This window comes from Styela clava, chromosome 15, assembly GCF_964204865.1.
Source record: "Styela clava chromosome 15, kaStyClav1.hap1.2, whole genome shotgun sequence".
NCBI classification, from domain to species: Eukaryota; Metazoa; Chordata; class Ascidiacea; order Stolidobranchia; family Styelidae; genus Styela; species Styela clava.
Genome location: NC_135264.1, coordinates 5,889,157 through 5,903,350, shown reverse-complemented (window position 1 = coordinate 5,903,350; position 14,194 = coordinate 5,889,157). Strand labels below are relative to the sequence as shown.

Sequence of the window (14,194 nt, the reverse complement as noted above, 5' to 3'; positions counted from 1 at the left end):
ATTTAAATATTATTTTTACCTCTGAATAATTCTTCTTCCAACTTATTGTATTTTTCATTCAGACGCATTTCCTTTCTGCAATGTTGAAAAGAAACTAATCGTTATTACTAATTTACCAATATTACATGTGTATAAGTTGTGTGTTGATTATGGGTGCCGAAAATCGGATGCTTAAAAATGGGTAGTTGATTGGGCTAGATGTATTTACTTATTATACATGACTGTGCCAAACTGCATATACTGTATTACTTATTACTTGTTTAATTCTCAATTACATCTTTGCTATTCTAGCATGTAATTGCAGGTAATATTATTATTAAATATTTAATTTTGATTATATGAACTAATGGATAATCGTCTGCATCCATGAATATCAAAAACACCAGGACAAATGTATGAATTTAATGATTAATATAGTACCTGAAATGTCCACTGATATTTTGGTATTGACACGATTGTAATCAACGACTCCTGGCTCTCCTTTTTGTCCCGGCATACCACGTGGACCAGTTTTTCCAACCCGACCAGGTTTTGTGTTCTGATTGGCACATGATTCACTTTGGCCACCGCTTGTTTGATGTAGTTTGCAGTATTCGTAAATCGTTGTACAGAGTCCGGTGTCTTCTTGACTTAAGACTGAACTACTACTGTACAATAAAAGTACAAGAACGATGAATATGTCGTATGAGCTCATTTTACTGTTAATTTATCTGTAATATATAATATAAGTATATTTTTATTCAATTGAATAAAACGTTTTGTAAAATATACTCAACGATACTCGAAGATACATTTTAACTATAGTTAAAATCTCTAAGAAATGTTCGGTAAATTTTCCCCTCATTTTGTGGGTAAAAAATTACAAAAATGAGTCGGTAACGGATTTTACGAAAAAAAAACGGTAAATATTACAGGCATTGGGGGCGGGGCAGTATATAACACTGCGTGCGCACACTGCTAAAAGACAGCAGCCAATAAGAGGCGGTATTCAATCACGTGAATTATCACGCCATCCGATTCTTTGTCTTTTGACTTGTAAAATTGGACTTTGAGCGATGCTCTTTGTCCGTTTGTTGGTTATCGTCAGTTGTTATTGTTACCGTACCGGAAGCAGGATAGTTGGGCGATATGCAGATTTGGGTTTGCAAATGTCATAATGTATGTGTTGTGTTTGTTTTAGTGCCAACTATTACTGTCTAAATAGGATTCGATACTTCTGTACCGTAGAATACGATACTGATCTATCGTACCGTACCCTGGTACGGTACCGTACCCATCACCGGTCTTACTACTTACTGAATACAGCGCGAAACACCGCAAAGAGCGCGAAACAGCGCAAAAGAGCGCGAAACAGCGCAAAACAGAGGGCTCGCGCTGTTTTCCTCCGTTTTGCGCTGTTTCGCGCTATTTTGCGCTGTTTCGCGCTCTTTTGCGCTGTTTTGCGCTCTTTGCGGTGTTTCGCGCTGTATTCAGTAAGTAGTAAGACCCCCTTGTTTTGAGTTGGATTACCACGGCAGCAAATTAAAAACACAAACCAACGTATGTAGCCAGTAATGCTGTAATGGCCTGCTGGTGACACATTTTGGGTACTATAATTTAGAACATTTTCCATGTGGATATGGTTGGCTTTAGGGTTAGGGTTAGGTAAAAAGGGACCTCCAGAAGTGTGTGTGTGTAGCGGAATCAGGTTGTGCGACATATTGGTGCACATACTTCTGGAGCACCAAAAAGATAGATAAAATTTCGCATGATGACCAATAATCCGGTACATAACCTTGTAAATATACCGGAAATAGCGCCATAAAACCATGGCGAGAGGCGCCGTGGTTCTTTCGTGGCAGGAGGTGGTAATGACTGCGTCTCCTGTTTTGCGCTGTTTCCCTCTGTTTTGCGCTGGTTTCCTTTTGTTTCGCGCTGTTTTCCTCCGTTTTGCGCTGTTTCGCGCTATTTTGCGCTGTTTCGCGCTCTTTGCGGTGTTTCGCGCTGTATTCAGTAAGTGAGGCGCAGTTTTTACCACTTCATGGCAGCTCCTGCCACGAACGAACCGCGGCAGCTCTTGCCATGGTTTTATAGCGCTATTCAGTATTCAGTAATCAGTATTAACGGTATATTCACAAATTAATGTACCAGATTTTAATTGATCATGTGGAATTATATCTACTTAAACCCTAACCCTAACCTCAAATCAATCAAAACTGTATCCATAGGAAAAACGTTCCAACTTACACAATATTTGTCACCATAATAGACAGCCCTGTCTTTACGGCCCACCTGCCGCGGTTACGGCAGCAAAATTTTACCTGCCATTGGTTTTCAATTTGCTGCCGCGGTGACGGCAGCTCGACACTGGTTTGTGGCAGCTAAAAAGTCAGTTGCCATGAGTTTGGCCGTAGCGGCCATGGTATGGAAATACCGCCATGGTTTTGCGGCAGCTGCAGATGCCACAGAATACTTGAAACTGCACTTGCAGTAAGTAGTAAGACCCCCCATCACTGCATCATGTTTTGGATACCGGTACGGTACGGTACCAGTACCGTTATATGTTTTTGAGATCAGACAAGAGCTAGGGTTTCCTAGTTTATATTTTTCGGACCTGCGGACTTGCAGCATTGCTTTTTACCCATTTCTGCATTTACAGATTTAGACTAACTGTCTGACTGTACCGATATCGGCCACGTTAAGGTCAACGGTACGGTAACTAATAAAATTTTGGTGATGTACGGTACCGGTACCTAACAGATAGTCTTAACTGATTCAGTGATTGCCGGTACATAAGTTCAGTAGTTATTGAAGTATTTTTTAAACTTAAGAATAACTACCGGTACAATGACTTCTGGACTTTATCAGACTGTATTGGTATAAGGCTGCAAGTCACATTAAGTGTACCGGTACATCCCTTTTAAAGTTTGATTTGTTCCAGAGTTCATATAATCTGCAGCGAATGCCGATAATGTAGTAATAGAATATCGTATCCTGATAGACTACAGTTGTACAGTCGTAGCGGTATGTTCTGGTACATTCAGCATTTAAATGTTTGTGTATATTGTCTACTCTCTGACACTTTCTATAAATCGAAGGGCAAAAATAGCTAACAGTATGGTACCGGTATGTAAGCTGCTGTTTCTGTTTAAAATCTAGTGACAAAAACAGCCGATTGTTATTTTCCAGTGATATCTGGATATTGAGACCGCTGCTCTATTGATTGATTGATTATTGTCTATGGTATTACAATATTGTAGTAGACTAAATATAAAATCACAATTTTATTTTTGTTAACACAGTAACATCACATGAAAAGTATTTAAATTTTGATAATCCATGGAAGTTAATAAAATTGCTGCATTGCTTCCTGTAGTTTCAAAGGAGATAATTTGAAAGAAATTTTGAAGCATTTGAAGACTCATACTAAATTTTGATCAGTGATTATTTGCCCTTATATAAACTGCTTGAAAGATTACAGCAATTATAGATCACTCTGTAGTCATATTTATCGTTGTCATAAATCCATACATTATCCAATATGTGGAGCAACATCTTCATCCATAGATACTGAAGCTGAAACAAACTTTTCCGACGTGGAACCAGTGGCAATATCAGAAAATCCTTCAGAAATATTTTATAAACAAAGTGCGCTTTTTTATGCATCTCTACAATATAGACATTTGGTTCCCGGTATCACAATTGACAAAATAATACACCAAAAATCATTGCTCATAATCAAACAAAGTGAAATTGTGTTGGATGTCATCAAAAATATCTCAACCAGTGGGGGTGTTCCTGAATCCGTAATTGAGGAGCTGCAGAGTTCTGTTTCTAATGCACTAATGTCAAATCCAATCAGTGATGGCACTCTCCGAACGAAATATTCTCCTGAACAATTTTACAAACGACAATTTCCATTTGTTGAACCAATATCTTTCAATATAGGGCGTTCTACTAACCGTGAATATTTGGAGCCGGCAACCTATGAATATGTCCCAATTTTACAGTCTATAAGAGCTTTGTTCAAATTTTCTTCTATCAGACAACAGTTTTTGAATCCCCTTTGCAATGATGGACATCAAGTAGATGTAAAGGATGGAGAAACTATTATGAATAATACATTTTTTCAATGTAATAACTCGTTACCTCGACTTCAAATAATCCTATATCAAGATGCTTTCGAAATTGTTAATCCCTTAGGATCTGCCAAAAGAAAGCATAAAATTCTGGCTTGTTATTTGTCTCTGGGAAACATCTATCCATATTGTCGATCCAAAATAAACTCTATTCAGCTGGTATTGCTGGTGAAAGAAAAATATCTTGAATCTTCGAGCGTTGAAGATATTTTCAAGCCTTTGCTGAATGATTTGAAAATTCTCGAAACTGATGGTGTTGATCTTGGCTTCATCCATAAAGGTCGAGTGTGAGAAGCATCAGTCTAAAGCTCCAAAAACTTTGAGATTTCTGGATCTCTTGGCATGTTATTTCAAAGAGGAATTATCATCCATTTACCAGATATTTGATGTGGGTACAATTTTGGAATTGTGTAAAAAAACTACTTATTCTTCCTAGTGAGGTTTATTTTAAATTTGTAAGTTAAATATTTGGTCAGGTCCATCTGGCAGTTAACGATATGGGGTGTGATATTTGGGAATTTTAATGATATATTTTATCATATACATTACTCAATCCTTTATTTTATCCATCTATAGGAAGATGTAACAGACGAGAGAATATGTGAGGTTGTGCAGCCAACACCAACAGTTATCATTCGTGGTAAGAATGTTTTTTTTGTTTAATTTTATCAGAAAAACGTTATAACCTATACACTTCATGATATTGGTCTGTATCTACACAGACATCCCATGCTTTTTGACATAATGTGAATGATCACGGCTAATATCCAGAACGCCATTTGTGCCCACAATGTGGAAAAAGACAATTTCTTTATATCCGGTCTTTACGCATATATGTTGATAAAAATTGTAATAGAATATAATTTGAATATATTTTCAGGCACCTCTCTTATCAATGCTAGAAAGCTACATGTAATATTGGAAAAGTCTTTATATATTGAATGTGCAGATTTCTTCGATGCAGTGACATGCGCCTTTGGATCTTATTACGTTTTCAATATGCAATACCCGAAGGAGGCAAAGAAAACGTACGAGTTTGTACAACGGTGAGCTATTCTGAATGCTAGTTTAACAATCATATTATCACTTAATTAGATATACTCTGCGAGCATTCAGGCTTGCAAGGGCATTAGATTGGTTGGCGGCAAGTATTTAATGCTAAAAATATTAGAACTTAGTCAAAAGTTATTTTTATTTTTGTATATTTGTCGTTGAACCTGTTTACACATTCCATTTCAGATACTTCGCAGGAATTGGTGACAATGCCCCCCGCTCAAAAAAGAAGACTGATGAAAATAGACTACACCCAAAAGTTCAGGCCCTACTGGAAAAATTCCAATAATTCAATATACCATCAACAATGAAAACTTCCACAAACTTTATACAAAGAAACTTGCACTGCTTTGGACAGATTACACTTTTTCACTGTTTAAATTATATTTCAGATGATAATGTGACTTATCCATTTGACATATAAAAATTTGGAATTTTCTCATTTTCAGGTTTTAGCTGTTTTTATGAAATTTAGGTTTTTTTTCACTCATTCTATTCCTCAGTGTTTCTATTTTATGGTTTATCACTGTTTTTTTTATACAATTTTTTTCTTCAGGGTTTATTACTGTTTTCACCATTTCTTTCTTCATGGTTTATCACTGTTGTACAATTTCTTTCCGTTTCATTCGCATAGTTTCCAATTTCATTTTATTTGTAAATAAATTCGGTTTCTTATAATAGCCTGTAATATTTACTGATTATGTCCGGTAAAATGTAATGCCAGGAGGATAACGGTGATTTTTACCGGGTTTTTGAATGTAAGTTCACCGGATTTTAAACGTAAATTTACAGGATAGCGTCGGTAAATATTACTACGGATTGCCGGTAATAATTACCGGAAAAAACTTGTAAGGATTACTAGTAACATCCTGCGAAATTCACGGGTGATTAACGGCGATTTTACCGGAAATTCCTGTAATTTTTACGCTAAAATTGCATTAAAGTTTCGCAGCTGCATCCCTGTCATATGTAATGCCAGGCGATTACCGGTAAAAATTTCTTAGAGTGATAGTAACTAGTGGTTTATATTTAACTGGAATTTTGTCGTTCAATTACGCCTGTGTACCTTCTGCTACACCTAATGCTATTTAAGATATTATTATGAATATGAACTTAATACAGAAGTCTGATCTTAATTTTCTACACACTCTCAGCTATTTACGAGAGTTGGTAACTTAATTTTCGAATGCATTTAGCTCGCTCCAGTCTGTCCCTGGGGCGGTTAAATACACCATGACGTTATTCTAATCGTTGTTTTCCGGTCATTGAACTGCTTCAAGATATGCCTAATTTTGTTTGAAAAAACATCCTACTGAATAGAACGTAATGCTAGATTCAATGAATATAATGGTCTTCTGAAAAGTACGTCGAAGGCAGTTAATATCTCATAGCGGATACCACATCGGGGCCAATGTGTTGAGTTGACGCGTTTCCATAATACAGCTTTCTCGTTCATACTGTTACAGACAATTTGAATGTTCTTGAGATAGGAAGTGGCAGAGACCTGTGATCTACAAACCGAACGTTTTAATTTCTTACAATAAAAATTCTATTCAGTTATGGAAATCATCTCAATTCAAATTCATAAGCAAGTTTAGCTTTTCTACATAACTGGAAATTTAATAAAAAAACTTAAAATTTGACAGTTAACTGGACTAAATGAGTCAGTTAACAACGGCTGGTGTTAAAAGCACATGAGAAAACAGCATTGCCTCAATTCACGGGTGATAATATGAAAATTGGGTTTGTTAAGTTATTTTTTACAGAATTTTCATGTAAATTTGGCGTAGTAATACTCGTAACTGTCCTGATGGATTAGTCTAGTAACTAGCAAGAATAAAACTACTTTATTATAATGAGAAGTATTATATTCTTATTGATACTGAAATCAGACATAATTTGAATGATAAATTTAAGTCTAAATTTTGTATTCAGTGAAGCGTCGGCAGCACTTTTCGTAAATATTAATTTTCGTTTGCAGAATCGGCATTTGTAAACTTGCATTCAATAGCCATTGTTAAAATTATTGTAATTCGAATATGGTTGATTTATGAACAATATATTTTGATTGGGAACTATTTATTCACTGTCATCATCAGTCATAATTTCCGAAATATGTATTCGTTATAATTTATTGGCAGCACCCATTAGTTTTATTACAAGGAAAAATATGTGCAAATTAATTATCATTAAATGAGTGTACATTTGAAAAGGGAATGATACCTGGAATAGCGGTTAACCGTCAAAATTATTTGTAACCCGAGACCAAGAACGATTTACTGATTACCCATTCATTCCCTGTCCTAGTCTCATCTAATCAAATTATATCTATGTTTGAAAACTATGGTGTTTCTTCTTCTCCATCCTCCTTCATCTGTCCCTAATGTAACACAAGGAAATAGAAAGGAGCAAAATACAGTTTCGTCACAATTGTTTGCACTGGTTTCACAAATTATACGAATCAAAAGTATACTAAACTCAAATGGAACATTTCGGATAAATACTCAAGACCGTATACTATGAATGAATTAGTAATCAGGCTTGAAACCTGGGTAGAGTAATATCAAGAAAAGAATTAGGCGCATTGTATGCTATCATATTTTCTAAAAATAAAGACTCGTATGTAAAAAGGAATAGTAAGTCATTTTCTTAATCGAGTTGATATTCGTGATATCTGAATTATAAACAGCAATAGGTGCAGCAAAAAGTAAACATGCAAAATTTTACAATAATTTTTCACCCAAATGTGGAGCGTTTATTTCCTGTGTATATTTATCCTAATTATTTTGCAAAATATATAATTCGATTGAATTAACATAAACTTCTGCCAGCATATAATTTAGTAGAAACCCGAGCTCGTACGACACAAACATAAACCTATGTGTTAATCAGATAAGGGAATCGTAAGGTTCACTTACGTGTCATCACATATCTAATACATTATGTCCATTTCTTGATACTGTTAAATGCTCTGTAACAAATTAACCGATAATTTTGAATAAATTGACATCAACACTAAAAATAGTTTTCAACGTCATAATATTGGAAAATTCGATAACATTCTATTATTGACTTCCGAAATTAAATGTAGCCAAAATGAATATTTCGCATTTGATTATTAGCAATATGCATAATTCATCTTCTTGTATATGGATTTCCATCATGTGGATTGTTTTGCAACAATTGAGCCGGAGCAAGATCCTGCCCCGTGAAAACGGATGGTTTTAAGAGAAAAAAGAGAAAGACGATTTTAACGAGTAATATGAAATATATGTGATCCTTTTTAAAAAGCGATTCTCGAAAACAATTGTTTAACTAATTTCATCTGTCAATAATAATAATTTAGAAGTATGAGTTGTCTATGTGTCATAAGTTTATTGTCATATAATATCGATGGAAATAAAATCTTATAGAGACATTCGCTTGATCCTTACTGTTATATCAAATTAACAGCTATTTCAGTTACACGCTAACCCATATTCTTTGATATTCTGGAGTCAGATTGGAATCTAGTTTAATTAGTAGTTAAAATTTGAGGCGTTTCAGCTCTTAAATTTTAATACCTAAATGGCTAGCGTTAGCAAGGTTTTTTGCGTTAGCTTGCAAAACCTTGTGTATAATTTGTGAAATCTGTGCAAGAAATTGTCGCGGGACTGTATTTAGCTTTTTGTTATTCACTTATATTACATTAGGGACGTGTACAGTAGTGTGTCGAGTCAGAGTCATAATATAAGCTGATAATTTTTCCACCAAAGTAGATATCCGGTTATTCATGTTTGACTCCGAACACCCCTATCAATGTAACCCAATACAGGCTCCTTTTGTATCACTGATATTAAGGTTGGTCGTGTTTTTGTTGCCCTGTATTTTATCTAATCAATACATTTCTGCTGGATATTAAAGTTTACCTATGAGAGCAAACCATCGAACTAATTATGTGGCTTTATAGCAAACCAATTCCTCGGAGGGTTTTACTTGCTTGGCAAGATTGCGTGTTCGTGAAACTGCACGGCTGCACAATCGTTGGTTCCACCATGGTTGCAATATTCAGGGTTATTGCACATAAATTTGAAAGATTTGGTTGCCTATGTTTCTAACGTCTACTCACTTTAATTATTTTTACCTTAGCCTATTAATCGAACGGATGTTGTCCATTGTCTCTTCATACAGGCGATGTTCTTACGCTACATCTTTTTCGACCTATTTTCTTTACTTTTATCTCATATTTGTTTGTATTAGTATATCTCATATTTTCAAGATTATCATCACGCTCAAATATATTGTTTTCAGAATTGTAAGAACAAGCATTATACAGGTCTATACACATTTATTACCATTTTTAATTTGGACAAGTTTTTACATAAAGCACTGCACTCCATTGGCAGTATATATCTTGTTCAGTTGCCATAAAGTCCAATCTCGCTGTCTATATGACAGCGATAAAGTATGAACAACACTCCTTGGGTGGCTAGACCCTTTGTAAACAGACTATCGGATTTCCAAAAGAGCATTGTCACTTCCTAAAATCATATATATGGCCATTGTGACCATTAAAACTACTTGAATCGCGGAGATAAAACGTTTGTATTTTACAAATGCTGAATAATGAAATATTGTATGTAAACTCATCGCATAATTCGGCTACTGCTTTTGCCTCATTTTCATTTCAACAAATTTCAGAGAATAATAATAGCCTTTCCAAGCTTTCCAGGTAACAGATATTCCATATTTCGCATTTCCTCCATTGATATACAGCCCATTCAAATTTGCTGCATGACAATTTCCGTACCAGAACGCTCCCTTGTAAGTGTCGGCACAGTTGTAAGATACTATGTCATGATCTGCGTCTTTCGTTGTGAAGGGTCGTCCTTGATGTATAGGGGTTGTCCTTGATAGGAGTCTTCTAAAGAATTTCCAGCATTTCCACTGTATTGACCCACCGTTAAGCGATAATTTGTTGAAGAATCACCGATCGAGAATGCTCTAGAAAAAATAGGATATATAAAAACATACATTTATAAACTTGATTATAAAGTTTACATTAAATTGAAGGTTCGAAATCATACCCATATTTTGCATAGGCTTTGTTTCCTTCCCAGTCTTCCATGTCTACTCTGAGTTCATATGTCTTATCTTTCGACATCTGATAGATATTTTCTAAACCTAAAAATTTAATGTACTGGCTTCATAATGTATATCAGTAACACAAATACGGGCTTTTAAAATTGTTGTCCACATAGCTATATATGGTGCTCTTCACGTAATCGACTGATGTCATTACGTCTAACAGTTGCCGCGAGTTAATTTTCATTTTTTACCAGATTGTATAGATTCTATAGAATATCGTCATCCAGTTTCTGGTTTGCATAAGTTTCATGTTTCATACTATGATCAGGAGTTTTTCGTCAACCATTGAAGGTTGCATGGTAGGAAGCAATATATATATTTAAAATGGACGCGATGAAGTATATCTCGAGCATTTTTCAATTGTCAACATTTTTAGGAACTTGTTGCAGCAAAATAAGGTTGATGCCATTCAAGTGAATAAAAAACTCACCAAACCAAAATTCTCCAATCGTATTTCCAAACCCCTTTACATAATCATCCCATCCACGATAAAAGTCTTCAGAGCCATCCATTCGACGTTGAAATACCTTTGTAAAACATTCTATTTTTAATTATATACCTTATCGATTTAGTTTTAATTGTACGAAGATTTGGGATAGTTTTAATCTGACACCTTTGTCTGGATGAGTGTGCTTGCATGAGTTTTCATGGAAAAGATTGATCAGATAGATTTCCGATCACTGATGCGCTCGGAGATTTATATTAAAATATACGGTATATACTTGCGATAGCGATCAATTTTTCAAAAGAGTTCCACAGTAATTTTCGAAATACCTAAAAATAGTAGTTTAAGAAAAATGCAACTAGAAGAAACTACAAAAAAGAATACAACAACAATAACAAATAATAATATCAAAACTATCCATACGTCCATTTCGTGTTCAATATTAGAAAAGTACGCGACAAAATTGTTAAATTATAAATAACAATGAATCGATTTAACTCACAATCCATCCTCCTCCATCTGTCATGAGATCACAGTAAACTTCAATCTTATCAGAAACAGGGGTAGGATAGATTTCAAAAACTCCTCCGGTTTTATTCCAAGAAAGAGAATTGAGTTTGTGTAATCCTCGACAGCTATCAGGATAATAACGCTCTGAATTTTAAATTTACAATTATACCGATTTATTGACGAAACATATATTTTTTGTAGTATTAACTTTGAGCAATGACTATGAAGGATACAGGAAATGTGAAATGAATGCACGTTTAATCACTGTATATATATTTAATTTTATTTTTAATACAAGCTAGTTCATGTAAAACTATTAAGCCCTTAAGAATTTTATAGAAAGGCATCCGTAGTAAAATCTATAATGTAATACAAGCAATGCAATATATCGTTATTAAAAGCGACGTGATAAACATAATTACGATGCTGGCTTTAAAATATCACTCAGAGTAATAAGAGTAATAATTTAATATTCCAGATGCATAGGAATAAGTATTGAAGGTATTATTGAAGGTATTGAAAGTATTATCTGATTGGTACATCATTCTCCTCGTTCAACGTTTTCTTGATGTAGTTTGCAGGATTCGTACTTCGCTGTACAGTGTCCAGTATCTTCTTGACTATAATGGCTAACGACTGACCAACTGCATAATAAAAGTACAAAAACGATGGATATGTATGACTTCATCTTACTTCTAATTTATCTGTAAACAAAAAAGTATATGATAACTAATTCGAAGCATATTTTTATCAAAGACATATAATAATAATTAATACTTTAATGAATAGATACTTTGCAAATTTGCTATTCATATTCACTTGGAATATTACGGTTAATTTTTTGCTTGTATATTCGCTATACCTATACAACTGATTAATTAGTACTCTTAGCGTAGTTTTTTTTTCATTACTGTTTCAATTGCATGTCTTTCGATCTTTTTTGTGAATGCCACCTATACTGGTAACAATAAATCTTGATCCATCAAAAAATTTCAACGTTGTCCAAATTTCTACATATTTTGACCACGTTGAAATAAATTAATAAAAATGTTACCAAACGTAAATTACGCGTTTTTTGCGTTATCTTCTAAATTAGTTTTATACTCTCTGATTCAAATCCTTTATAATCTGTTAACTATTTCAAATAAAACTACAAAAAAAAATTATACAAAAAGAAATCGGAAGGTTAGGCAAAATGCTTAACCTCGCCTGTTTTTTTTTTTATCAGAATCAAATTGCGTACACACGCGTCTTTCTCGTCTATTTACTTGTTCTAAGAAGGCAAGCTAAAGTCTTTACATTCTGAATCTAAGGCATTGGGGAGTACGACTTGGTACTATCTCAAAAACAACCGATGCCTAACATAGTGTTACTGGTCATGTGAAACAGACAGCCTCTGCGATATATTTATATTTGTTCACTTACCGGAATTGAGCTCAAAAATTGAAAAAAAATCTTAACTATAATATATATATAAAAACGGATCTCTAGTTTCAATAATTTAACAGGAGGCGCCACATTTCGCATGAAATTCCTATCATATGAAGGGGGATGGCGCCCGTGAATGTGCAATACAATACAAATGCAGACAAAATTCTATGGGAGAAACATAGTAGAAATTGTTCAAGGAGTTTAATTTTGTCCGATATGTCTGTTTAATGTATAACAACTTCCTTGATACGATATAAAATTAAATTGAAACTAATTTTATTTTTCATTATGTCAAATATCGGAAATTGTTTATTTTCTAAAGTATACAATTCATTCACCACACCTGCATAATTGTCATGAACTCAAGGGTTCCTCATTGTTTTCGCGATTTGTGAAAAACAGAAGACGAAAGGTTAATTTTAAATATGAACTGTAAAATTGCACAATTTACAACGGTAATATAATAAAGCTTTAAATCTAGGTAAAGCATATTGCCCAAGTTTGATGAGAATTAAATAGCTAAAAAATTCACGTGGTGGCGCGTTTAGAAAACCAGCAAAATTGGTCCACGAATGGCCGAATATAAAATAGAAAAAACCAATAGCATTTTGGTGACGTTTGCACTTCCATTGCTAACTGACTCCGTAATATGTTTTTGTGGGCGATCACAAATAATTTGTAAATATAGTTGGATGTCGTGTATTCATTTCACTTCACTGAAAGAATTGGTTTTTAGTCGACTTTATTTCGTGGGGTAAAGCACATATCTTCCCATCCTATTATATATCAAATGAAATCAGCTTGCGCCATTAATCGTTAATCAGGAAACATTAGTCAATTTTTTTGAAAGCGTAGGCTGTTTACAAGAAGAAAATAGACGCAAGATTTCATATTTTGAAAAAAAAAAAATGTATTATTTGAAGGTTTTTGTAAAGATGTTGTCGAATCAAATTTTAACCATGAGGATTACCCGTATCATCTTGTTAATATTGTTATGGCTATGATTATAGTTCTACTCTCTTTTTTGTTCGAAGGAGACTGATATGGGACTGATTATTCCAACCATTCTTGTACAAATATGTTGCAGGTATACTGTTCTCAAATGCGCCCATGAAAACTTGGTATTACTTAAATATTTTTTCCGAAATGAATGCCGATATATTTAGATTAAAAAATGCTTTTCAAAGTCAACCGTCTAAGCAAGGGCTATTACTATATGACCCTATTTCCACAAGTGAGCAATTTGTTATACATGAACAATGCCTCAAATCTAATGTGGCCGTTGTTGTTTTTATGTGCAAAGGAAGGCTAATAGAAGTAAAATTTTCGATATTTGAGTATATTTGGTATAACACGAAATGCTAAAGTTGTTAAAGCAGTAAGGGTTGGACAATTACCAACGGTTTATAATATTTGACTATTCAAAATATGAAAATATGAAAAAATATTGAAATCATCAAAACAATACGTTTTGAATAATTTTCAACTGTTTATGGTAATTGACTTTCGA

General features: G+C 34.1%; 1 protein-coding gene, 1 long non-coding RNA gene and 1 pseudogene across 2 annotated transcripts; 1 reads left to right on the top strand and 2 right to left on the bottom strand.

Annotated features, from left to right (window-relative positions):
• The first annotated feature begins 2,519 nt into the window (after positions 1–2,519).
• LOC144411891 (uncharacterized) lies at positions 2,520–5,851 on the top strand. The gene is made up of 4 exons (XM_078109572.1): positions 2,520–4,506; positions 4,695–4,758; positions 4,999–5,164; positions 5,358–5,851. Exons 1-4 carry the CDS (start codon positions 4,369–4,371, stop codon positions 5,458–5,460), a joined length of 471 nt encoding a protein of 156 aa, XP_077965698.1. The 5' UTR covers positions 2,520–4,368; the 3' UTR covers positions 5,461–5,851.
• A 1,810-nt stretch (positions 5,852–7,661) lies between these two features.
• Positions 7,662–11,269, bottom strand: LOC144411817 (ryncolin-1-like; annotated as a pseudogene).
• A 20-nt stretch (positions 11,270–11,289) lies between these two features.
• On the bottom strand, positions 11,290–12,645 carry LOC144432459 (uncharacterized). Its single transcript, XR_013480700.1, has 2 exons — positions 11,794–12,645; positions 11,290–11,397 (listed from the first exon to the last, which is right to left on the bottom strand). It is a non-coding gene; the product is annotated as an uncharacterized LOC144432459 (long non-coding RNA).
• Positions 12,646–14,194: the final 1,549 nt, after the last annotated feature.